The following is a 27,983-nucleotide window of genomic DNA, read 5'->3' on the forward strand; positions in this document are numbered from 1 at the left end:
TCAGCCCGCTGAGGCCAATTTGCAAACTTAAGTGTGAAAAAAGTGCCTTTTTCGACCTAGTTTTCAAACCGCAAGTCCCGCGCTAGTTCCGTAAGTTTTCACAACTTACGTTGGTTTCTCCCGAGGTGTTGGTGGTGTTCCACGGGCCTTGTCGGGACTGTTACTGGATTTTTGGCCCCCGATGGCCTATTTTCAAACTTAGATGCTTAGGAAGTGCATTTTTTGACTTAGTTTTCAAATCGGGAGTTCCATGCAAGTTCCGTAAGTTTCCACAACTCACGTTGGTCCCTCCTTAAGTGTTTGAGGTGTTCCCCGGACCTTCTCTTGACTGTTACACAATTTTGGCCCCCGATGGACTATTTTCAAGCTTAAGTGCGAGAAAAGTATCGTTTCGGACTTAGTTTTCAAATCGGGAGTCCCGTGCTAGTTCCGTAAGTTCTCACAGCTTACATTGGTCCCTCCGGAGGTGTTTGATGTGTTTCCCGGGCCTTCTCGTGACTGTTACACGATTTTGGCCTCCTACGGCTTATTTTCGAGCTTAAATGTGAAAAAAAGTGCATTTTTCGATTTAGTTCCCAAACCAAGAGTCCCGTGCTAGTTCCGTAAGTCTCCACAAATTACCTTGGACCCTCCCGAGGTGTTTGGGGCATGTCCCGTTCTTTCTCATGATTGTTACACGTTTTTGGCCCCCCGATGTCCTATTTCCAAGCTTAAGTGTGAAGAAAGTGTCTTTTTCCAACTTAGTTTTCAAACCGGAAGTCCCGTGCTAGTTCCGTAAGTTTCATAACTCACGCTAGTCACTCCCGAGGTGTTTGAGGTTTTCCCGGCCCTTCTTGCGACTATTACATGATTTTGGCCCCTGATGGCCTACTTTCAAGCGTAAGTGTTAGAAAAGTGTATTTTTCGACCAAGTTTTCAAATCGGGAGTCCCGTGCCTGTTCGTTAAGTTTTCACAACTCAAATTGGTCCCTTTTGATATGTTTGAGGTGTTTTCCCGGCCTTCTCGTGATTGTTACACGATTTCATCCCGCCGAGGACAATTTTCAAACTAAAGTGTGAAAAAAGTGCCTTTTTCGACCTAGTTTTCCAACAGCATGTCCCGCGCTAGTTCCGTAAGTTTCCACAACTTACATTGGTTTCTCCCGAGATGTTGGAGGTGTTCCACGGGGCTTCTCGGGACTGTTACAGGATTTTTGGCCCCCCGATGGCCTATTTTCGAACTTAGGTGTTTATGAAGTGTATTTTTGGACTTAGTTTTCAAACCGGGGGTCCCATGCAAGTTCCGTAAGTTTCCACAACTCACGTTGGTCCCTCTCTAGGTGTTTGAGGTGTTCCCCGGACCTTCTTTTGACTGTTACACGATTTTGGCCCCCCGATTGACTATTTTCAAGCTTAAGTGCGAGAAAAGTTTTGTTTCGGAATTAGTTTTCAAATCGGGAGTCCCGTGCTATTCTGTAAGTTTTCAAAACTTACATTGGTCCCTCCCGGGGTGTTTGATGTGTTCCCCGGGCCTTCTCGTGACTGTTACACGATTTTGGCCCCCGATGGCTTATTTTCGAGCTTAAGTGTGAAAAAGTGCATTTTTCGATTTAGCTCGCAAATCGAGAGTCCCGTGCTAGTTCTGTAAGTCTCCAAAACTTACCTTGGACCCCCCCGAGGTGTTTAGGGCATTTCCCGGTCCTTCGCGTGGCTGTTACACAGTTTTTGCCGCCGATGTCTTATTTCCAAGCTTAAGTGTGAAAAATGTGTCTTTTTCCAACTTAGTTTTCAAACCAGAAGTCCCGTGCTAGTTCCGTAAGTTTTCACGACTCATGCTGGTCACTCCCGAGGTATTTGAGGTGTTCCCGGCCCCTCTTGCGACTGTTACATGATTTTGGCCCCCGATGGCCTTCTTTCAGACTTAAGTGTTAGAAAAGTGTATTTTTTGATCTAGTTTTCAAACCGGGAGTCCCGTGCCTGTTCGTTAAGTTATCACAACTCAAATTGCTCTTTCTTGAGATGTTTGAGGTGTTCCCCGGGCCTTCTCGTGATTGTTACACGATTTCGGTCCGCCGAGGCCTATTATAAAGTTTCAGTGTGAAAAAAGTGCATTTTTCGACCTAGTTTTCAAACCGGAAGTCCCGCGCTAGTTCCGTAAGTTTCCACAACTTATATTGGTTTCTCCCGAGATGTTGGAGGTGTTCGATGGGCCTTCTCGGGACTATTACCCGATTTTTGGCCCCCGTTGGCCTATTTTCAAACTTAAGTGCGAGAAAACTGCCGTTTCGTACTTAGGTTTCAAACCGGGAGTCCCGTGCTTGTTCCGTAAGTTTTCACAACTTACATTGGTCCCTCCCGAGGTGTTTGATGTGTTCCTCGGGCCTTCTCGTGATTGTTACACGATTTTGGCCCCCGACGGCCTATTTTCGAGCTTAATTGTGAAAAAAGTGTATTTTTCGATTTTGTTCCCAAATCGAGAGTTCCATGCTAGTTTCGTAAGTCTCCAAAACTTACCTTGGACCCTCCCGAGGTGTTTGGGGCATTTTCCCGTCCTTCTCGTGACTGTTACACGGTTTTGGCCCCCGATGTTCTATTTCCAAGCTTAAGTGTGAAAAAAGTGTCTTTTTCCAACTTAGTTTTCAAACCGGAAGTCCCATGCGAGTTCCGTAAGTTTTCACAACTCACGTTGGTCACTCCCGAGGTGTTTGAGGTGTTCTCGGCTCTTCTTGCGACTGTTGGATGATTTTAGCCCCCGATGGCCTACTTTCAAGCTTAAGTGTTCGAAAAGTGTATTTTTTGACCTAGTTTTCAGAACGGCAGTCCCATGCCTGTTCGTTAAGTTTTCACAACTCAAATTTGTCTCTCCTGAGATGTTTGAGGTGTTCCCCGGGCCTTCTCGTGATTGTTACACGATTTTGGCCCCCAGATGACTATTTTCAAGCTTAAGTGCGAGAAAAGTGCCTTTTTCGACCTAGTTTTCAAATCGGAAGTCCCGCGCTAGTTCCGTAAGTTTTCACAACTTACATTGGTTTCTCCCGAGGTGTTGGAAGTGTTCCCCGGGCCTTCGCCTTCTCGTGACTGTTACACGATTTTGGCCCCAGACGGCTTATTTTCGAGCTTAAGTGTGAAAAAACTGCATTTTTTGATTTAGTTCCCAAACTGAGAGTCCCGTGCTAGTTCCGTAAATCTCCACAACTTACCTTGGACCCTCCCGAGGTGTTTGGCTCATTTCCCGGTCCTTCTCGTCACTGTTACACGGTTTTGGCCCCCCGATGTCCTTTTTCAAAGCTTAAGTTTGAAAAAAGTGTCTTTTTCCAACCTAGTTTTCAAATCGGAAATCTTGTGCTAGTTTCGTAAGTTTTCACAACTCACGTTGGTCACTCCCGAGGTGTTTGAGGTGTTCCCGGCTCTTCTTGCGACTGTTACATGATATTGGCCACTAATGGCCTACTTTCAAGCTTAAGTGTTAGAAAAGTGTATTTTTCGACTTAGTTTTCGAATCGGGAGTCTCGTGCCTGTTCGTTAAGTTTTCACAACTCAAATTGGTCCCTCCTGAGATGTTTGAGGTGCTCCCCGGGCCTTCTCGTGATTGTTACAGGATTTCAGCACGCCGAGGCCTATTTTCAAGCATAAATGTGAAAAAAGTGCCTTTTTCGACCTAGTTTTCAAACCGGAACACCCGCACTAGTTCCGTAAGTTTCCACAACTTACATTGGTTTCTCTCGAGGTGTTGTAGGTGTTCCACGGGGCTTCTCGGGACTGTTACATGATTTTTGGGCCCCCAATGGCCTATTTTCAAACTTAAGTGTTCAGGAAGTGCATTTTTTGACTTAGTTTTCAAACCGGGAGTCCCATGCAAGTTCCGTAAGTTTCGACAACTCACGTTGGTCCCTCCCTAGGTGTTTGAGGTGTTCCACGGACCTTCTCTTGACTGTTACACGATTTTGGCCCCTCGATGGACTATTTTCAAGCTTAAGTGCGACAAAAGTTCCGTTTCGGACTTACTTTTCAAACCGGGAGTCCCGTGCTAGTTTCGTAAGTTTTCACAACTTACATTGGTCCCTCTCGAGGTGTTTGATGTGTTCCCCGGGTCTTCTCGTGACTATTACACGATTCTAGCCCCAGACGACTTATTTTCGAGCTTAAGTGTGAAAAAAGTGCATTGTTCGATTTAGTTCCCAAACCGAGAGTCCCGTGCTAGTTTCGTAAGTCTCCACAACTTACCTTGGACCCTCATCGGTGTTTGGGGCATTTTCCGGTCCTTCTCGTGACTGTTACACGATTTTGGCCCCCGATGTCCTATTTCCAAGCTTAGGTGTGAAAAAAGTGTCTTTTTCCAACTTAGTTTTCAAACCGGGAGTCCCGTGCTAGTTCCGTAAGTTTTCAGAACTAACGTTGGTCCCTCCCGAGATGTTTGATGTGTTCTCCGGGCCTTTTCGTTACTGTTACACGATTTTGGCCCCCGACGGCTTATTTTCGAGCTTAAGTGCGAAAAAAGTGTATTTTTCGATTTAGTTACCAAACCGAGAGTCCCGTGCTAGTTCCGTTAGTCTCCACAACTTACTTTGGATCCTTCAGAGGTGTTTGGGACATTTCCCGGTCCTTCTTGTGACTTTACACGGTTTGGTTCCCGATGTCCTATTTCCAAGCTTAAGTGTGACAAAAGTGTCTTTTTCCAACTTAGTTTTCAAACCGGAAGTCCCGTCCTAGTACCGTAAGTTTTCACAACTCACGTTGGTCACTCCCGAGGTGTTTGAGGTGTTCCTGGCCCTTCTTGTGACTGTTACATGATTTTGGCCTCCAATGGCCTACTTTCAAGCTTAAGTGTTAGAAAAGTATATTTTTCGACCTAGTTTTCAAACTGGGAGTCCCGTGCCTGTTCGTTGAGTTTTCACAACTCAAATTGCTCCCTGCTGAGATGTTTGAGGTGTTCCCTAGCCCTTCTCGTGATTGTTACACGATTTCGGCCCGCCGAGGCCTATTTTCAAGCTTTAGTGTGAAAAAAGTGTCTTTTGCGAGCTAGTTTTTAAACCGGAAGTCCCGCGCTAGTTCCGTAAGTTTCCACAACATACATTGGTTTCTCCCGAGATGTTGGAGGTGTTCCACGGGCCTTCTCAGGACTGTTACATGATTTTTGGCCTCCGATAGCCAATTTTCAAACTTAGGTGTTTAGGAAGTGCATTTTTTGACTTAGTTTTCAAACCAGGAGTGCCATGCAAGTTCCGTAAGTTTCGACAACTCACGTTAGTCCCTCCCTAGGTGTTTGAGGTGTTCCCTGGACCTTCTCTTGACTGTTACATGATTTTGGCCCCCCGATGGACTATTTTCAAGCTTAAGTGCGACAAAAGTGCCGTTTCGGACTTATTTTTCAAACCGGGAGTCCAGTGCTAGTTCCGTAAGTTTTTACAACTTTCATTGGTCCCTCTCGAGGTGTTTGATGTGTTCCCCGGGCTTTCTCGTGATTGTTATACGATTTTGGCCCCAAACGGCTTATTTTCGAGCTTAAGTGTGAAAAAATTGCATTTTTCGATTTAGTTCCCAAATTGAGAGTCCCTTGCTAGTTTCGTAAGTCTCCACAACTTACCTTGGACCCTCCCAAGGTGTTTGGGGCATTTCCCTGTCCTCGGGACTGTTGCACGGTTTTGGCCCCCGATGTCCTATTTCCAAGCTTAAGTGTGACAAAAGTTTCTTTTTTTCTAGCTTAGTTTTCAAACAGGAAGTCCTGTGCTTGTTTCGTAAGTTTTCACAACTCACGTTGGTCACTCCTGAGGTGTTTGAGGTGTTCCCGGCCCTTCTTGCGACTGTTACATGATTTTTGCCCCCGACTGTTGCATGATTTTAGCTCCCCGATGGCCTACTTTCAAGCTTAAGTGTTAGAAAAGTGTATTTTTCGACCTAGTTTTCGAACCGGCAGTCCCGTGTCTGTTCGTTAAGTTTTCACAACTCAAATTTGTCTCTCCTGAGATGTTTGAGGTGTTTCCCGGGCCTTCTCGTGATTGTTATACGATTTCGGCCCGCCGAGGCCTATTTTCAAGCTTAAGTGTGAAAAAAGTGTCTTTTTTGACCTAGTTTTCAAACCGGAAGTACTGCGCTAGTTCCGTAAGTTTTCACAATTTATATTGGGTTCTCCCAAGGTGTTGGAGGTGTTCCACGGGTCTTCTTGGGACTGTTACAGGATTTTTGGCCCCCGATGGCCTATTTTCAAACTTAAGTATTTAGGAAGTGCATTGTTTGACTTAGTTTTCAAACCGAGAGTTTCATGCAAGTTCCGTAAGTTTCCACAACTCACGTTGGTCCCTCCCTAAGTATTTGAGGTGTTCCCTGGACCTTCTCTTGACTATTACACGATTTTGGCCCCCCAATGGACTATTTTCAAGCTTAAGTGCGACAAAAGTGCCGTTTCAGACTTACTTTTCAAACCGGGAGTCCCGTGCTTGTTCCGTAAGTTTTCACAACTTTCATTGGTCCCTCCCGAGGTGTTTGATGTGTTCCCCGGGCTTTCTTGTGACTGTTATACAATTTTGGCCCCCGACGGCTTATTTTCGAGCTTAAGTGTGAAAAAAGTGCATTTTTCGATTTAGTTCCCAAACCGAGAGTCCCGTGCTAGTTCCATAAGTCTCCACGACTTACCTTGGATCCTCCCGAGGTGTTTGGGACATTTCCCGGTCCTTCTCGTGACGGTTACACGGCTTGGTCCCCGATGTCCTATTTCCAAGCTTAAGTGTGACAAAAGTGTCTTTTTCCAACTTAGTTTTCAAACCGGAAGTCCCGTGCTAGTTCCGTAAGTTTTACAACTTACCTCGGACCCTCCCGAGGTGTTTGGGGCATTTTCCGGTCCTTCTCGTGACTGTTATACGGTTTTGGCCCCCTGATGTCCTATTTCCAAACTTAAGTGTGAAAAAGTGTCTTTTTCCAACTTAGTTTTCAAACCGGGTGTCCCGTGCTAGTTCTATAAGTTTTTAGAACTAACATTGGTCCCTCCCGAGGTGTTTGATGTGTTCCCGGGCCCTCTCGTGACTATTACACGATTTTGGCCCCCGATGGCTTATTTTCGAGCTTAAGTGTGAAAAAAACTGTATTTTTCGATTTAGTTCCCAAACCGAGAGTACCGTGCTAGTTCCGTAAGTTTTCACAACTTACATTGGTTTCTCCCAAGGTGTTGGAGGTGTTCCACGGGCCTTCTCGGGACTGTTACAGGATTTTTGGCCCCCGATGGCCTATTTTCAAACTTAGGTGTTTAGGAAGTGCATTTTTTGACTTAGTTTTCAAATCAGGAGTCCCATGCAAGTTCCGTAAGTTTCCACAACTCACGTTGGTCCCTCCCTAAGTGTTTGAGGTGTTCCCCAAACCTTCTCTTGACTGTTACACGATTTTGGCCCCTCGATGGACTATTTTCAAGCTTAGGTGCGAGAAAATTGCCGTTTCGGACTTAGTTTTCAAACCGGGAGTCCCGTGCTGGTTCCGTAAGTTCTCATAGCTTACATTGGTCCCTCCCGAGGTGTTTGATGTGTTCCCTGGGCCTTCTCGTGACTGTTATAGGATTTTGGCCCCCGACGGATTATTTTCGAGTTTAAGTATGAAAATAGTGCATTTTTCGATTTATTTCCCAAACCGAGTGTCCCGTGCTAGTTCCGTAAGTCTCCACAACTTATCTTGGACCCTCCCAAGGTGTTTGGGGCATCTCCCGGTCCTTCTCTTGACCGTTACACGGTTTTGGCCTCCCGATGTCCTATTTCTAAGCTTAAGTGTGAAGAAAGTGTCTTTTTCAAACTTAGTTTTCAAACCGGAAGTCCTATGCTAGTTCCGTAAGTTTTACAACTCACGCTGGTCACTCCCGAGGTGTTTGAGGTGTTCCCGGCCCTTCTTGCGACTCTTACAAGATTTTGGCCCCCGATGGCATACTTTCAAGCTTAAGTGTTAGAAAATTGTATTTTTCGGCCTAGTTTTCAAATCCGGAGTCCCGTGCCTGTTCGTTAAGGTTTCACAACTCAAATTGGTCCCTCCTGAGATGTTTGAGGTGTTCCCTGGGCCTTCTCGTGATTGTTACACGATTTCGGCCCGCCGAGGCCTATTTTCAAGTTTAAGTGTGAAAAAAGTGTCTTTTCCGACCTAGTTTTCAAACCGCAAGTCCCGCGCTAGTTCCATAAGTTTCTACAACTTACATTGGTTTCTCCTGAGGTGTTGGAGGTGTTCCACGGGCCTTCTCGGGACTGTTACAGGATTTTTGGCCCCCAATGGCCTATTTTCAAACTTAGGTGTTTAGGAAGTGCATTTTTTGACTTAGTTTTTAAACTAGCAGTCCCATGCAAGTTCCGCAAGTGCCTGCCTTTCTGCTTCATTCTTCATTTCTAGCAGAGATATGAGTTAGGAGCTACGGGCTATGTAATTGTGGGAGGTAGATGATGATGGCAGGAAGTAACAATCATGGTGTGTCGTGCATGCTTCTTTTTCATGCTTACAAATCATGGTGTCTCAAGGACAGGTTGCTCAACCTGTTGGAATTTGGAACTTTCTCAACTACCCACTAGCATGCTTGCAAATCTGCTAAATCTTAAATATATAGGCTATTATCATCTATGAATTTAATACTGCTAATATAAATTTTTTATTTTCATGCTCTTCAATGGTTTTCTATGACTTGCAATTTCTAGAGTGGAGATGTATCTTGAAGATTCTAAAAAAATTAAGGCTCTGTTTGGTTGTGCTCTGTAATCAGTTTTCTACCCGTGTGTTGGAGCATGATGTTTGGTTTCGTTTTCAAATCAATTTTCTACACTCTGCATAGAGAACTCTGATGCACAGGCGCCTTTTTTGTCCACCCGGTTGTCCACCCGGTAGACCACCCGGATGACCACCCGGTAGACCACCCGGATGTCCACCTGATTTCCAGATTTTTTTTTTTTTTTTTTCTTTTTTTTTGCAATTGATTTACATAATCAGGACAAATATTTTCTGAAAATTTTTAAATTTTTTATGTGCTTTAAAATAATTTTGAGTTGTATGTTTAGTTATGAGTTGTAAATTTTTGTATCACATATCAAATGTCACATCAATAATTCCCCACTCAAATCAAACCTCTTTTCCAAAACTATTTTCAAAACTCGTTACCAAACAAATTTTCTACACTCAAATCATAATTCCATAACACACAAACTCAAAATACAACTCATACTCTCAAATCACATTTACAAAACTCTACCAAACGCTACCTAAATTTTCTTGAATTTTATAATTTCAGGAAGTTATTTATTCTTCTTCTTCTTCTTCTTCTTCTTCTTCTTCTTAACTCTTATTTTATTATTTTTTTTAAAGAAACCATTTTCCCAAGCATTTTGAAGTGGTGAGAATTGATATGATGTGTGGAGGCAGTAGGAAGTACAGGGAATTATGGAAGCTGGTTTCTTTGATAAAGGTGGATAGGGATGTGAACGGGGAAACACGAACAAGAAGGTGGATAATGGTTTCATGGAACATTAGAAGGTTGAATGACCTTGATAAACAGCAAGGTCTGAAGAACCTGCTCAAGGAGTGGAGGGTGGATTTCAGGGAAAACCTAGGAAATTATATGGTTGAGGGTGGAGGCTGTGAGTTATAAAATACTTTTTTATTGCATTTTCATATTAAAGTACAAATAAGTGAAGTTTGTTTCCGTGTACAAAGAGGCCATTTCCATGGCTTGATTCTTGAACCCGTGATGCCCAAGTTGCAATGAAAAAGCTTTACCACTGTGCCAAGCCCATATTTAAAGACTAATTTGATTGGAAAGGGAGAACGAGTAATCATAAACAAATAGACTTATCAAAAAGCAACCATAATCAATATGCCTAATGTCTAGCAGCTTGAGGGCAATTTGATTCATCAATCATGGTTATAATAATTGAATTTTGTTATTTGAAATGCTTAGACATGGTTCAAGATGTGTGTGGGTACTTATATGACACCCAACACATGGCGAGCCCTCTGGGTGCCCCATCATTATCATCATACTTCCATGTGACAAACCCCCGTGGCACCACGATGTCGTCACATGACTAATTAGGGTCGTATGCCTAGTCTAAGCGGGGTCATAGTCATACACACCACCAAGTATGGATACTTAGATTTCTAGTGCGGCTGTAGCCCTAGCAAGCGAGAGGTCCAAAGAGAATGAGTTAAAGCGTGAAGAGTCCGACGTGGCTCTAGCATATACAGTAGAGCCAAGCTTATTGCTAAGCCATAGCCCGCTTGGTAGCACCATGGTTCTGGAGCATCATGACTCACCTAGAGCTTTCACTTATCATGATCCTTCATACCATATTCTCATAGGGAATGGTTGGGAGTGACTATCTCCACACAATCACTCCCGCGCAGCTGCAACGTAGATTGGCCCTTGACTTGCTTATGTCTCCCCTATGCACTCACTCCATAAGTAAATGATCACTCTGCTCCTTGGATATTGGAGCAGAAGCTACATGTAGACAAGTGGCGAGTTGTGCTTAGCTGGATGAGGGCCCAAGTGGCCCTAGTCCACACAGTCACATGTATCCTTCTCCTTATAGTCAGAACCAGGTCCAAGTATGATAAAAAGGAGCAGTACTCTCTTGTCATAGCTGAACTGTCCTTAACTTATGTTTTCTATCAACCTATTGCTTCTCTCGAACTAGTGAACTTTGCATTGGACTCCGACCCCCTCCTTTTTCTCCATGTAGTTGATTCTATAGTAGCACTTGAATAAACTACCAAAGTATCACTTTTTCCTGCTAAAATAATGATTTCACTCATTTAACTTGGTAGAAAACATGAAATTGTATTTATTTGGTAACTCCCTAACTGTTGTTATCTTCTTCTAACTTTTAAGGAAATTTTATACTTGATATTGCGTGCATTCCTGATTTTTTTCCCCTCTTCGTCCTATTCTTCTTTGTAGGTTATTGCAGGTATTTGTGTATTGGTATGGCTTGTAAATATTGGTCATTTTCGTGATCTTGCTCATGGTGGTTTCTTACAGGGGGCAATCCACTACTTTAAGGTAATGATTTATGGATGAGTTTCCTTCTTTTCTATTGCATACATGTGCATATACATATATATTGAACAATGCTAGAAACAGCCCTTATGGTAAACAGTGTGTAAAAAGTGTATTGAAATGTGTATAAGTGTTTTGGGACATATGAAAAGTGTATTGGGATTATAAATATTTTGGCATTTTGTGGTGCTTTTTGACAGCCCTTGGGCTGTCATTAGCAGGACCCATATATATCTATATGTTTTTAGTATTTTTCTATTGAGGTTGTATCCTACGCTAATATGATGACTTGGTTGTTTTGAACAATTTAATTTAATTTAATTTTTTGAATACAATCACTGTCTTGAGGTGTGATGTTTGGAAATACTTTGATGGTGGGGGGAACAATTTAATTTTTTGAATACAATCACTGTCTTGAGGTGCGATGTTTGGAAATACTTTGGTTGGGGGGGCGCTAGATGCCTTTCTTTTACTCTGAAAGATATTCTGAAGCTGAAGATATGGATGTTCATACTTCATATTTATGATGATACTGCCTCCAAGTGATTGTCCAACCTTGGTACTTTTCATTGAACCATTGAGTCCTTTTACAGTGACATCTTTCTTTCTTTTAACAGCTTTTGGGCCAAGTTGCACCTATGTGAGGAGGTAAAACCATTGAAATATGATCTCATTGTTTTCATAATTTTCACGGCTGGCTTAGAGAGTATTTTGAACTTCTGTTTCCTTGGTCGATTTCATAGGAGCTAAATTTTATTGATGGCTTTTTGTCCAACTTGTATACTCCTAGTGTACATAGGTTGTTCCCTTTTGGCACCTTTAGTGGAAACTTTATCCATCCCCCTCCCCCTTCTGAATATGTTAGTACAGTGTTGTTATTGTTAATTGTTTCTAGATAGCCTTTGTTTCTGGAGGGATGAGCACGTTGGAAGGTGAAGGGCAATGACAGCAATCGAGGCAAGAGATTAATGCCTTCTTGCCAAGCCTGAAAGAAGAACTTTTTCTGGTTGAGGGTGATTCATATGTTAGGGTGGCTGAATGAGATTATTATTCACCGGCATGGTTGTCAAATTGCAAATCGAATCGTTAATCAATTTCTCAAAAAAATTAATTTTGAATCGAATCAAATCATGAATCTTTCACATCATTATATATATATATATATATATATATTTGAATATATATATATATATATATATTTATATACATATAAAATCACAAATATAGTGATTAAAATGAAAAAAATAATAATCTAATATAAATTTATGAATCACTATAATGCTATATATAATATATAATTTACTTAAAATATATTGTATTTATAATTAATTACTCCCTCCTTCCCATATTGATAGTCCAAACCAAACCAAAGCAAACGAAATCAAGTTTTAAGTCCCATCAAATGGGGTCGGTTGCATGAATAATTTTTCTTCACTGGACTCAATCCAAGGCCATTTCATTAGCGAAATTAAGGAGGTTTGCATCTCTATTTACTACACTAGTCCACGTCAATCTAGGTCTACCCCTTTCCCTAACACTCCCATCTACTGTCACTGTATCGCATCTCTTCACTGCTGCCTCTGTTGGTCTCCATTGTAAATGATTACTTTAGAAGGGGTAATTTTCGAAACTTTACAATTACTTTACATGGGGTAGTTTTCAAAACTTTCAAAATTAAAGTCTTTGACTTTTCAAAGTGGACATATATTTTGGGACAAAAAAAAGAAAAAGAAATAATGGACCAACAAAATGGGACAGAGGGAGTATAAAATATATAATTTAATTACTTATTTTGTAATTTAATTATTAAATATATATAATTTATATAAAGTATATATATAGTATATAATTTATATAAAATATATTGTACTATATAGATATTATTTATTAAAGCGTACGTGTGTATAACTACAGAATGTAATATAGATATGTAGCTATATAATATTATTAAAGGATTACGGAGACCCACAAAGAGACGAGGTAGGCAACAAAAACTTGCCCCCACACAACTTTTAGGTAACGAAGGAGAGAAGATGAGCATGGGAGAGTACCGAGAATCCCTAGTTTGATTTCTTTACATTCCTTTAGATTTTGGGTATGAAGAAGCAAAATTGCTGCTTGATTTTGTCAATGGCAGGTTCTTTCCTCTTCTTTTTTCGATTCCTCTCTTCACAAGCCATAGCTTGATCTTCAACATGTATTGATCTTTTCTTTTCTTTTTCTTTTTTCTGGTTAAAAGATGTCAAACGATTTCGTTTCAGACATCAAAAAATGAAATCTGAATTGTTTAGAATTGGGTGCATCGGTGATTCTGACAGATTCAAACGATTTAGAGTTCGAATTTCAATTTTCCGATTCCAAGGTGCGATTTGTATTGTCCTAAGCAGAAATTGTATTGAATCGTACGAATCATATCGCGAATCGTACGATTCAGACAACCATGTTCAATGGTTCTTGTCATCAGTCACCTTATAAAGGGGATTTTATGTAAATCCTTAGCTGTAGAATTGTTGGGTCTGTGGTCAATTAATAAGGTGGGTTCTATGCTTTAGACTTGGAAGACACTGGATCAATAGGAGAAACATTCCATGAGAGATTACAATTAGCCGTCCTCTTTAGAATCCAGACTGCTATCAACAAAGTTAGTTGTAAGGAAATGTCAAGTTACTTGGGAAGGTACATCTACATGGGGATCTTAATGCAATTCCTGGTGATGTTCCATCAACCGTGGTATTGAAAAACAAGGCATCTAAGAAGGGTTTTCATATTCTTCTTGAACTTTAAAAATCCTAAGTATTATACTTAAATATGCAAAAGGAGAAAATTTGTCCCCAATTGGAGGAAAAAGAAGACTGATTTTTGGTCAGGTGTCCCTTGTTTAAATGTTGCATGACCAGAAACATAAGTTTTGTTAGCATGTATAAGAAGAATAGAGTTGAATGGCTTGTCTAGAACAGAGACCAGCCTATATATTTATATTGATGGAGAATATATACAAAATAGGAAATAAATCAAGAGGAATAAAAAAATATAGGAATATTGCCTAATATCCTGTGATTTCAGCTAGCTGTTTAGAAGAGGAGATGAAGGATGGACTCACAATACCAATCCGATCCTTTTCTCGAATGACTCGAATGAAATATATGTCAACCTCTATATGTTTAGTCCCCTCATGCAGTAGTGAATAAAAGGATAACATAATGGCTGATTTGTTGTCACAAAACAAAAAGGACGGGGCAGCCTCCTCCAACCCCAACTCTGTAAGAATAGAGTGGAGTCATAGAACCTCGAATATACGTTGCGCCATTGCCTGATACTCAGCTTCAGTAGAAGATCTATACACAATTGTTTGTTTATTACTTTTCCATGGTATTAGATGATCACCATAAAAAATACAGAAGCCAGACGTGGAATGTTTATCAGTTCTAGACCTTGCATAGTCTGCATTAGTGAAACACGAGAGCCCTAATTGAATACCAGTTGTGAAAATAATCCCAAACCAGGAGAAGTCTTCGAATATCGCAAAATGTGATGAACATCAAGAAGCTGTGCATGTATAAATTGACTTGCAGCACTAACCGCAAGAGAAGTCTTCGAATATCGCAAAATGTGATGAACATCAAGAAGCTGTGCATGTATAAATTGACTTGCAGCACTAACCGCAAGTCAAATCAGGTCTAGTGTTAGTAAAATAAATGAGACGGCCAACAAGGTGTGATATGTGCTTGGATCCTTCAGTAACTCACCAGACTCTTGATGTAAGCTTGAGGTTAGGATCCATAGGAGTAGAAGCATATTAGGTTTGCATCCCAGCATACGGGTGTCTTGAAGAAGATTAAGAATGTACTTCATTTGGGACAATAAAATCCGCTGACGAGAGTGAGCAACATCACTATCCAGAAAATATTTGAGAGGACTCAGATCCTTAATATCAAATGCCTGACTCATATCCCTCTTGACTTGTGCTATGCCAACTGAATCATTACGTGTGAGGATGATATAATCAACATACACAAGCAGAATAATACACTGAACAGTGGAATTCCGGTGAATAAAGCATGTATGATTTGAGTGGCACTGAACATACCCCATGGATAAAATGACAGAGCTAAAACGGTTGAACCAAGCTCGAAAAGACTATTTAAGTCCATATAAAGACTTGTGCAGTCGACGAACTTTTCCCACACACTCCCCTCTACTCAAAAATTGGGTGGAGGATCCATATAAATAGTCTCAAGTAAGTCCCCATGAAGAAATGCATTCTTGACATCTAGCTGATGAAAAATGCCAATAATGAGAGGCAGCTAGGGAAATAAGAAGACGAACAACGGTAAGCTTGGCAACTAGTGTAAAAGTAGCCCCAAAATCATTGCCAAGAACCTAAGTAAACCCCTTGGCAAGAAGCCGCGCTGTAGCTATCCACAATGCCATTTGCAAGATACTTAATATTGAATACCCATTTGCAACCAACAGTCTTCTCGCCAGATAAGAGAGAGACAAGTTGCCAGGTCTGATTCTATTCCAAAGATGTCATCTCGGTTTGCGCAGCAGCTACTTAATTGGGATTCTGTAGAGCTTCTGACACAGAACGAGAAATAGTTTCTAACTTGAGCTTGCCAAGGAAGGAATGATAGGCAGGTGAAACACTATCATAAGAAAGATATTGAGAAATCGGATGATTAGTACTGCTAAGATAACCAAAACGATTCACGAGGAGCAGGAACCATAAGGGAAGAATTACCTAACTCACTTATCGGAGAGGCTGTTGGCAGTGGATGAGAACGATGAGAATACTTGCAATGGAGGAGGAGAAGGAGGAGGAACCTCATTAGAGCCAACCTCAACCTCATCACAAATGGTAAGAGGCCGAACACAAGAATCCTCCAATGGGATAGGAGTGATAGAGGAATCCTGCATAGAAGTGTAAGTACTAAAAAAAGGGTCCTTCTCATGGTGTAACAATAGTACCTACAAGGGCTAGGATCATAACATAGATACCCTTTTGACATGGTGGAATACCCTAACAAGATACTCCTAATGGCCTTGTCATCCAACTTAGTTCAAGTAGGACTTCTGTTTTGGACAAAACAAGTACACGCAAAAAGCTAAGGTAAGAGAGGAAAAAGAGTCCTGGTAGGATGTAAGACTTGAAGAGGAGCAAGACCTTGGAAAACACGACTAGGAGTGCAGATGCAATGTGGCAAGGATTGCATTATGCCAATAAGACTTAGGAACATTCATATCCTGAAGAAGACAACGAACCACATACATTATGTGACAGTTTTTGCGTTCAGCAATCCCATTTTGTTCAGGAGTACTGGGGCAAGTAAGTTGTTGAAGTATACTAGACTGATTAAGATGGGAATGAAAAGCATTGGAGATGTATTTCCCACCATTATTAGATCATATATTTCGAACAACAGTGTGAAACTGAGTTTTAACCATCTGAAGAAACTGAACAAATATAGGAAAAACACCAGATTTACTTGTAATGAGATAAACCCAAGTACAACGGGTGTGGGTCATTTAGGTCACATAATACCTATGGCCAGAAAAGGCGGGAATAGGTGAAGGCTCTCAAACATCAGAATGAATAAGATCAAATACACAAGGGGCACAGGACGTATGAGGAATATAAATAGTATGAGAATGTTTAGCTAACTCACAAACATCACATTGAAATTTATGAGCCTTACAAGCTTTATTAAATGGTGGAAAAAGTAAACATAAATACTGAAAGTTTGCATGACCAAGTACAACGGATGTGGTCATCTATAAATGTAGCTATTCTTTCAGTTGTTCCTATGATTTTCATGTTAACTTGGTATGTGTTTAGCATTACACCTTTCAAGATCCACATCTTCAGTTGCTTAAATACCAATCTGGCTTTATTGGCATCTAATTTATTCTTCTATAGTTGCACTTTTTCACGTGCAGTCATTTGAAATTATGGTCATTGATTTTATCATTTTCTGTCATTGTACTCATGCTCCTAGTTACATTTTACAGAATTTGTCTTAGGCTCTTAGCTGTGTTTGTCTTTCTCCCTGTGTAGTGTGTATCTGACTTAGAATCAGTACATTTCATCTGATTTTATGAAAGGATAGTCATTCGGATTCTAACTCATATCTATTTTGTGCATATGGCAATTTTTATGCTATTATTTTCTTTCTTTTGACCTTGGTATATGTTTCTCAGCTTTTGTTTCATTATATTTTCATGCCGAGTAGTGAATTCTACTTTCTCTGACCTAATTTACATTACCCATCTAGATTGCAGTTGCTCTTGCAGTTGCAGCTATTCCTGAGGGGCTTCCTGCTGTTGTTACTACGTAAGTGCTTTAACTGATGTTAATGATGAAGAACAATAAACTTGCACTCAACAAATTTTTTTTTGGGTTGCTTTCCCTCATGTATTACTGCCACCATAAAAAATATTGACTTTGACATGTATGACACCCGTGTTTCAGTACATTCGACAGAAAATTTGAAATTGGTGTGTCTTGGACATGTACTTTCTATACAAAATGCAGATGACTGAAATTTAGAATAGGGTGTCCTTGAGCATAAACTTAATTTTATCAAAGATGTGGGTGCCTTAAAACTGTAACATGCATACGCAATTTTTGTTTTATTTTGTTTGTTTGTTTGCTTTTTTTTTTTTTTTTTAAATGCGCATTTCTAGAAGTTTGAGGAGTGTATGATGCACACATCATGCCTTGAGATTCTTCTTATTATTGAAACTGAATAGAGTTCTCAGTCACTGCTAAGGACATGTTTATGTGAGCTATCAATAGGGTCCATCTTTGCTTCCCCAACTTTCCACTTTTCACTTTTTGCTTATACACACAGCTTTCCACTTTCTGTGATTTTTTAGCAATCCAAATTAATATTGGTGTGCTTTTATCTCATATAATGCACATTTAATGTTAACTTGGACCTCCAATACTTTAAGGAGCCTTACCAAACAAATTGTATTTTACAATCACGTCAAGTGATAACCAGTAGATATGGTTTTTGAGGATTCAAAATTGCCCATGAGTTTGTGATGCACTGTTTTTTTTGAGAGCTTGATATATATATATATATATATGGTCCCTTTTCCTGATAGCAAAAGCTTTTGGTGCAAGCATTAATGCAACCTAATATTGGAGCTTTGTTTATTGGAGGTGTCAAGTCTTGTTATATGTGATTGTTAGTGTCTATTTTATTATGTTTTGTTTGTTTTTGTGCACCCTATTCAGTTCAAATTGTGAGGGATCATCATTAACCGGTTAAACTTTTGGGGCAGCTGGTGATTAACATCTTTATAGCTTTTAATTACTCTCAACCTATTTTGCTAATTTTGATGATTTAAAAAGGGTAACGTCCTTTGAGCCCACAATTCTGATTTATCAATGATGGTTTGGCATTTCATGGATTAGAGCCTCTATTTCGTGCTGTTCTTTGTCAAATTGTATTTCTATGTAGTTTGCACAAAAATAGGTTTATTGCTAAATTTGATGCAGTTAAAAAACACAGCAGAGCAATTGCTGGGAACTATAATAAGCCAAATCTGCCATCGTGGTGGACCATACTTGGTTCGTGGATTTTACTAGGAGCAAAATTGAGAAAGAATTTTTGGTTGACAATGAATTGATGTTTGTGAGAATATTTAGCTGACACGTCTATGGATTCATCTGTTGTGCCACTCTATAGTACACCTGCTGCTATCCATGTTCCACAAAACAACATCAATGTGATGGACCCAGCTGTTTTGTACATTCTGTGGTATAGAGTTCTAGGCTCACATGTTGCATGATCTTGTGTATCTTGCAATAGCACAATATATAATGCTCAAAAGATTTTGAACCTGAAATATTTATCCCCCCCCAAAAAAAAAACCATCTTGAACCTGAAATGACTCGAACCTGAGATTTAAAAAATCAACATCTTGCATTTTGCCATGCTACTCTACAAATTTTTTCATATATTTTTTGCTTTAATTTTCTTTATTATTTCTTTTTAAAATATACATGAAAAACCATTTGTTGATTCTCAAATAATGAAAAAAATTACAAATTAAAATTTATATATATGCATGCTCTCATTTTCAAAGTTGATGCTCTCATTTTCAAAGTTGATGCTCTCATGTCACTTTCAGTCTACAACCCATTGTTATCTAACACTTACATTTTCTAGACAGCTACCATAGTAAATGTAAGCATTACTAGGCAGAACCAAAAAAAAGTGCACTTAGACTTGTTCACTATATTAACCACAATGCAAATTCCCAAAATGTGGCCTTAAAGACTGTTTCTTAACTTCACAGATTACTATACTCACAAATAAGAATCAATTCCTTAAGGAACTGTTCTTGAGTTGGAACCTTTAAATTAGCAACAGTTCTTGAGTTGCTAATGTCTGGTTGGGCTGCTTTAGTCACTCCATTGTTGCGTGAAACTTGCCCTTGAGTTTGTTGTCAGCATTTCCTTTGTTGTTTGAACTTATGCTTTTGACTTGCTTAACACTTCCTTAGCATGCCCTTACATCTTCCTTCTTTTTACAATTTTATAATTTGCAAAAATTGAACTTAAATTTCATTTTCTAGTTTCATTTCTATATTTCCACGATTGTATCTTATTGATAGTCAGCATCCGTATGTAAATTCTAATGAAGAATTTAATCCACGAGTCTATCTTCATATAGTCTTCAGCAAAATTCCACGAAAATGGATCGTGCTAACTCAAAGAAAGCTTCAAATAATACTATTTGCAAGCACTTAACACCTCAAGATTCATTGTTTCAGGTAATGAAAAATCAATCAACAGATCATGTTGTCCGTTGTTACAAAAAAAAAAAATCATCAACAACAAAGTCATGTAATTATTGCTTATGTTGTTGGCAGAATCAATAGATGTATGAACACTTATGTTGCCAACAATTAGACATCCATTGTCAGAATACTCATCAAATAATGGTGGTGATTCACCTTCTACCTCTGATTCCAGAGATAAGAATCTCTGTGCCAAAATATTTCACCTAACTTGATATGAAGATCTTCAATATTTTCCTTCATTTTTAACCCCAAGGGTTTGGCCTGGTGCATGAGGCCTGTGACTTGGGAGTTTGCTCCCTCCAAGGTCTCAAGTTCAAGTCCCTTCGACAACAAAACTCTTGGGCCACGGACTGTAGGGAATAAACCTGTTTCGGAAGGCTTGTTCGGGCTGTAGGGACATAGTCTGGTGCGCGCAAGCTGGCCCAGGATAATCTACATATCAAAAAAAATATATATATATATTCCTTCATTTTTTATGCGATCATCGCTTCAACAAGTTGATCATCTTTCCATCCTTTCCTTGTTCTTTCATTCATGGACTGTTTGTGGCTTCAAATGCAAGTTAATTAATCCACAAGAAGAGAAGATCAATAGATCTGACACCAACTGCTGCAGTGGTAAAACACTGCAGGGAGGTTGCTGGGAATATATCAACTAGCATTTGCTTTAAATTAACAACTAAGCATGAAAGGGTGCAAGGAAGAGTCCCAAAGATACATATATATATATATAGAAGGCATTACAACCCCATTATTGTCATCTAATGCTCACATTTTATAGACAGATACCACAGCAAATGCGGCTTGTTACTGGGCACAGTTCTTTTTGATAAATAAGAGGTAACTTTATTAGAAATCAAGTATCAAGATGATGCAAACAAATACATCCAAACCTTCAAAAACAGATAAACCTAAGCTTGTAAAGTATCTAGGCACACAATTAAAAGTCTACCAAGTCTTGTTCGCTATATTAACCACTATCTAAGTTCCCAAAATATGGCCTTAAAGACTACTACTTTATTTCACAATTAACCAATATGTTCCTTAAGTAGCAATCTTTCTTAGCACTGATTAACTTGTCATGTCTGGCCGGGCTACATAATTTTTCTATCTTATTTTTTGCTAAATAAATTTGGCTGAAAAATATGCATCTCTGTTTTTGAGCAGTGAAAGCTATCTTTGTACTTGATTCATCCCATTTTGTATGGCATATTTGACCATGCACACAGTTTATGGAATTCTTTTGGAATTTTAAAAAATGCCTTTTGTCTGATTCGAGTAACTTTTTGGGGTTGGATTATGTGGTTAAATATAAATTTAAAGGCAGGCTATGAAGCACAGATACTCCAAAACGGCCCCCGTACGCGTGTCGGATACGGATCCGATACGGCGGGATACGTATCAGATACGGCAAAGAAGTATCCCATATTTTTTTTTTATTTTTTGAATTTCGGATACATTTGGGATACGCTAGGATACTTCAAGATACGTACAGGATACTTTCGGGATACGGCGGGATGAAAAAATAATTTCAAAAACTTCTAATGGGGTTAAACTGTAAAATAACAAAATAATGTAAAATAAAACAAAAAAAAATCAACCAACCTCCAAGCCCTAGGTTCGCGAACAGTAGCAGCAAGAGGAGTCGTCGTCTCAATCGTCTCTATCGCAAGGAAGGTTCGCGAACAGCAGGCAGCAGCAAGAAGGACAACGAATCATCGTCGATCAAGTTCGTCCTCTCTCCCTCTCCATTTCGCTTCCTCTCTCTCTCCCCCTCGCTCGATCTCTTGGTCTCTCTCTCTCCCTCTCGCTTGATCTCTCAGTCCCTCTCTCGCTCGATCTCACTCAGTCCCTCTTGTTCGATCTCACTGTTTCTCTCTCTCCCAGTTCTTGTTTTGATTTTTATTTATTTTATTTTTTGTTTTTCTTATGTTTTGAGATATTAGGATAATAGTTCTGACTTTTTTTCTTTTTTCTTTTTTTTAACTCTTTTTTATTTAAAATTTAAATTTTCAGAATTTATGTTATTAGGTGAATTTTGACTCTTTTTGTAAAAAAATTTAAATTTTCATAATTTGTGTTGTTAGGTGAATTTTGACTCTTCTTTTTTTATTTTTTATTTTTATACATGCTATATTATTAAAAATTATAAAAATAATATTTTTTTACGAACGTATCCCCGCCGTACCCGTATCCTAATTTTTCAAATTTTGTCGTATCGCCGTATCTATATCGTATCGTACCCGTATCTCGTATCGGTATCCTTACTTCCTAGAAGGCAGGTAATATGGCAAATTGATGATTTAGGGTTTTGAAATTTGAAACTTAGACACATAAAGCGGGACTGCCACAAATGGAAAGTAAGACACATAAAATAGGACAGAGGGAGTATTATTTAACTAATATGAAAGTTCGTGATACTTTTGGCTTTATGTGCTAGATGAGGCTCTCCTTGCATAATTTTCCAAGAATCTATCATATACTGGATTGAATTTCACTTAGTTTTCAGGTCGTTGATATTTTTGTACAGTTAGCACAAAAAATACAGGGGTAAATGTTTTCTGGTTGTTCAGGTTGCCTGCACATGATATTTGTAGAAGCTTTTTGTGGAACTTCAGCATTATGTTTCCTTTAATTTTATTAGGTGTTTGGCTCTTGGAACAAAACGAATGGCTCGGATGAATGCTATTGTAAGGTCTTTGCCATCTGTAGAGACCTTAGGCTGCACAACAGTAATTTGCAGTGACAAGACTGGTACTCTGACTACCAATATGATGTCTGTTTCGAAGGTTAGCGCATTACTTTTTACAATTAGGTACATGAACACCTCTAGCTATCTGTATGTCTTCCTTGCATTGCTGTAAAAATGATAACATGTAATTTGTTAGGGTTGATGTTATGAAAGCTGATTCTTCAATATGGTTAGTTTATTTTATTTTGTTTAGTGCACTTCATTGTCAGGTTTTGATGTTTAAAATTGCTTTTTGAATTTCAACTTGTCAAGTAAATATCGATGTATTCCCTTTTTTTTTTTTTTGCAATTTCTTTTAGGTAATTTGTGTCTGTTGGAGACAGTTTTAGGCTGTGTTTGGAAGAGTTTTGGAACCATAGTTCTACCCCTATATTCTAGTATGATGTTTGGTTTGGGTTTTGGAAAATTAATTCCACCCCTCCTTTTGAAAACTCATTCCAAGCGGGTTTTTAAATTTTGAAATTTGGCCTACCGGTCAGACATTCGTCGTCCGGCCGATTGACTTGAACAGTGCAATTTTATTTATTTATTTATTTATTTTATTTTATTTTTTTGCAATTGGCACTTGTTTTTTTAAATATTTTTAATAAAACAATATTTTTGAAAAATTTTAAAATTTTTTATGAGCTTTTAATAGATTTTTTAGTTGTGTGTTTGGTTATGAGTTGTAAGTTTTTGTATCAGATATCATATGTCAAATAAAAAATTCTCCACTCATTTCAAAACTCATTCACCAAATAAATTTTCTACACTCAAATTATAATTCCAAAACTCACAAACTCAAAATACAACTCCTATTCTCAAATCATATTTAGAAAACTCTACCAAACGCTACCTTACTCAATATGGTTGTTTAGCGGACATTTGGTCTGCTTATTTTTGTTTGATTTATTTTGAAAATAATATAATTAAGATCGACACTAAATATTACAAGAGTGGCCTAGTTATAGGCTTAGAATATACTAATTATTTCCCCCCCCCCCCACTTCTTGTTGGTCTTCATTTTGTGTTTTGGTAATATACTCTTTGAATTTATGGATGTGCGAAACTTGCCCTTGCTACATTCCGTTTGTTTTCTTCCCTCCATTGTTGAACTGGTGCTGGTTTTAGTTTTTTTAAAGTCCCTTCGTTGTGTTTGTTCTTCTTTGTTTTGCACTTCTTCCTTCTCTTCAATAATTTTAATTCTCAAGAGGAACAAGAAGGTGAAAACTATTTGTTCATATTATGAAAGAAATTCCATATTGATGGGGACATTTTTACTTAATTCAGATTGCTTTATTTGATCATCGAACCCTGTTTTACCATGAGATGGAAAAACTTAATCTACCCTTTCTATTTCCTGCCTGTCCAGATATGTGTGCTTCATTCTGCACACCATGGTCCTCCTACTTCTGAATACAGTGTCAGTGGGACAACATATGCGCCAGAGGGCTTTATTTTTGACAGTGATGGGATGCAGGTATTTTTTCTCGAATAATATGCCTCCTAATACCATATATATTACGAACGACTAAATTCTTTTATCGGTAAATTTTTTCATAATTTTCTGCACTGTTGTGTATGCATTGCTTACATGTTGAAATCACATATTCCTTGATATGGTTTCCAGGCTAGCTTGTTTACATCATATTTTCATTCAAACCCCTCATATTGTATACTACTAAATTTTTTCTCTTCAAGTGCAATTTATGTCAGAGTTAAATGTACTCATCCCTTTATGACTTATAAAATGTTGGTTAATTGGATTGGATAGTGTTATAAATGTTCTTTTCTACTTCCTGTGTGTGGGCTTGTTATTTTTTAGTCTGCTTTGTCTTGCGTTTGCATTCTGAATTTGAGTTAGTAATTGTCTTGACTTGTCAACCTGTAGGATTTGATAATATCATCCTTCGATTTATTTATTTATTTATTTATTTTATTCTCATCTTGAAAGAAATGTGAGAAGTGGAATTGTTGTCTAATGTTAGACAGTGGTTACTGCTGTAGCTACTTAACTGTGAAATTTTTTTTATTCTTCCTTTATTTCTAGGGAAAATTACATGGACCTCCCTCAGTAATTGTTCAAATTACACTCAGCCCCACTAGTATGGAAAAATGACACCGGCTTCCCTTGAAAACTATTGCATTACACTTGGGCCCACGCCATTAATCAACCGTTAGTGAAGTGGATGGAATTTGCTCATGTCATCATATTTTAAATGAAAATACCAAATTTACCCTTTTTAATTTCTTAAATAAATAAAAAAAATTGAAAGAAAAATAAAATATAAAAAGAGAAAAAAGGGAAAAGTGTCCATGGCCAAAAGACCCCCTCCCAAAAAACAAGACGTCTACCCTACACCCCCAAAACCCTATCCTCCAAATGACTAATTTCTATCTTATAACCACTGCCGAACTAAAACGAAGAACAACTATCAACAACCACCACCTCCGCTTTTGCCTTTGCCACGTTGTTGTCGCCTTTGTCTCCCATCATGTTGCTATTGCTTCCCATCCCTCACCATTAGAAGTGGATGGAGTTTGCTCATGTCATCATATTTGAAATAAAAATACCAACTTTGCCCTTTTTAATTTCTAACATTTTTTAAACAAATAAAAAAAAATTTGAAAGAAAAATAAAATATAAAAAGAGAAAAAAAAAAAAGGAAAAGTTTCCATGGCCAAAAAAACCACCTCCCAAAAAAAGTCGTCTACCCTACATCCCTAAAACCCTATCTCCCAGATGTCTAACTTCTATCTTATAACCATTGCCGAACTAAAACAAACAACAATCTTCACCTCTGCTTTTGCCTCTTCCATGCTGTCGTTGCCTTTGTCTCCAATCATGCTGCTATTGCTTCCCATCCCTCACCATTAGGCCACTACTTCCCCTCCCCCATGATGTTGCCTTCTCTCTCTGGTGCGATCCAATCTCACCTAGCGTCCTTGTGACTTCGACTACCACACACCACGATATCATCACGTACTGCCTGGCATTGCATCCCCCTTCGCCACTATAACATTCTCACTAACACTCCCTTTTTCCTTTGGCATACCCCCCAATCATCATCAAAATCAAACCATAACGATCGTTGCATTGTGATTATGCCATCACTATTGAAGCATCGTGCTTGCAGACATACCATCACAATTGGACCAATGCAAACTAAATGTGTTGTTTCAAATCAATACAAACCAAATCTGGGTTTCAAATTAAATATTTTCTTTCTATTCTTATTTTCTTCAAATTTTTTCCCTTCTTTGTTGTTGCTGCTGCTATTGTTGATGTTGATGATGATGAAAGGAGGGTGATGATGAGCAGATTGTATGAGGTGATGGACGTATTGTAGGTGATGATAGACGGATCCTCTCTGTGTGTGTGTGTGTGTGTGTGTGTGTGTGTGTGTGTGTGCAATGGTGGCTGTTGGTTGTGGTTAGGGCTCCGGTGATGGTGACTATGGGTTGGAGTTAGGATTTCCGTGTGTGAGAATATATTGTGTATTTTCTATTATTTTCCAAATTAGGCATGATTGTGGTTGTACAAATTAGAGTCCTATTAGAGGTATGGTTGTGTTAGAGTCCTATTAGAGGCATAATTGTATTCTCCCTTTTGGTTTAGGATTTAGGATTATATAATCTAAGGTCTGATTGTAATCATTCACACATTGAATATACAAGATACAGAAAAGCTTTCAAGAATCTTACATGGTATCAAAGCCACCACCAGAACCCTAGAAATTGTCTTCCTCTTCAGTCTCTGTGTGAGTTGTGAGTCATCTTCCTCTTCAGTCTCTGGTTCTCAAATCTTCTCCTTTGATCGATCGAAGTTCCCTTGACCTTGGCGAGAACCAGATCACCGAGACGCAACTCACTCTTCCCCTTCACTCCTCTGGCACCACGTTTACGCGTCAGAGACATTGACGCTACAAAACCCTAGTGGGCACTACCAACCACGTCGTAATCTCCCTCTTCCTTGACTTCGGCTTCAATCTCTCTCTCTCTCTCTTCTCTGATTTGGTTCTCTTGGCTTTAGACTGGTTCTTTTGACTTCAATACTCTAGTTAAAAAAAAAAAAAAAAACTAGTTTTTATATTTTACATTCAGACCTAACACTCTTCTGATTATTACACTATGGTTTTGGATTTATTGGCCTTACCCCCATCAGATTTCTGTGTATTACCCTTCGACCCCTGTTTTGGCTATTTTGTTGAATATAGGGTTTATTACACTTTAATCCCTCAATTTTCTAGTTATTACGATGTCTCTGGCTTTTGATGAGTGTGCCTTCTATCATCAGAAGGGCCATTGGAAGTACCACTGTCCCAAGAAAGGACGTCAGCCTGTCTCATTTTTTCAGCAATCTCAGAACCACTTTCGGGCTCCTGCCACTGCGTATGTTGCATCTGCTCCGACTCTTGATCTTGACTTGGCTTCCTTGACTGCTCAGATTAGTCAACTTTAGCATATATTGTCCACCTCCCAGCCATCTCCATCTACTTCCGTTGTTTCATCTCTTCATTCAGGTTTGCTTGGGTCTTCTTCAGGTATCTTTTCGTCTCTCTGGCTTTTTGACTCTGGTGCCTCTCTTCATGTGATTTCCCGTCTCTCCTTACTTCACAATTGTACTCCTCCACCCTTTCCTATTACTGTCAATGTGGCTAATGGATCTGGTATGTCTGTTGTATCTGTTGGGTCTGTCCTACCGTCTGCTATGTCTGTTGTCTCTATTTCATCTGTCCTTTATGTTCCTCAGTTATCTGTCAGTTTATTATCTATCAGTCAGCTTGATGCCGCTAGTTTTGATGTTATCTTTTCTTCTGCTATCTACTCTGTACAGGATCGAATCTCTAAGCAGCAGATTGGGATCAGCCGTAGAATTGGAGACCTCTATGTGGTGGAGAGCTTGCATTTGCCTATAGCAACCTCTTTGACTGCGTTTTCTTCGTTTCAGTTAGATTCTTTGTCTAGTCCTTTCTACTTATGGCATTCTCGATTAGGGCATTTGTCTGCTGACCGCTTACGGTCTTTAGCTCAGTCGGGTATTTTAGGTAAAGTTTCTCCTAGTGAACTTATTGAATGTCGGGGGTGTAAAGTTGCCAAAATGACTACTGTCCGTACTTTGATCTCTGTCGCTGCTATTCGTTCTTGGCCTCTTTATCATATGGATGTTAAGAATGCTTTTCTTAATGGCCATCTCACTGAGGAGGTTTACATGCGTCCTCCCCCTGGCCTTCACCATCCCTCTGGACAGGTTTGTCGTCTTCGGCATGCTCTATATGGTCTGAAACAGTCTTCCCGTGCTTGGTATGAGCGATTTCAGATTGCTGTTACCGAGCTTGGGTTTCATCCTTCAGCTTCTGACTCTGCTTTATTTCTGCGACATGCCTCGGTTGGTTTTGTTGCTCTCTTGCTCTATGTGGATGATATGATCATCACTGGCTCGGACTCTTCT

At 39.2% G+C, this 27,983-nt stretch overlaps 1 protein-coding gene across 1 annotated transcript in view; it reads left to right on the top strand.

Annotated features, from left to right (window-relative positions):
• LOC114284713 (calcium-transporting ATPase 3, endoplasmic reticulum-type) overlaps window positions 1-27,983 on the top strand; it is a 101,892-nt gene that overhangs the window by 17,627 nt on the left and 56,282 nt on the right. The window contains 5 exon segments of the mRNA XM_082903540.1: window positions 10,886-10,987; window positions 17,257-17,315; window positions 22,445-22,589; window positions 23,904-24,011; window positions 24,145-24,179. Coding sequence (XP_082759666.1) covers window positions 10,886-10,987; window positions 17,257-17,315; window positions 22,445-22,589; window positions 23,904-24,011; window positions 24,145-24,179 — 449 coding nt within the window.

This window comes from Camellia sinensis, chromosome 13, assembly GCF_055761805.1.
Source record: "Camellia sinensis isolate YWXY chromosome 13, ASM5576180v1, whole genome shotgun sequence".
Lineage (NCBI taxonomy): Eukaryota > Viridiplantae > Streptophyta > Magnoliopsida > Ericales > Theaceae > Camellia > Camellia sinensis.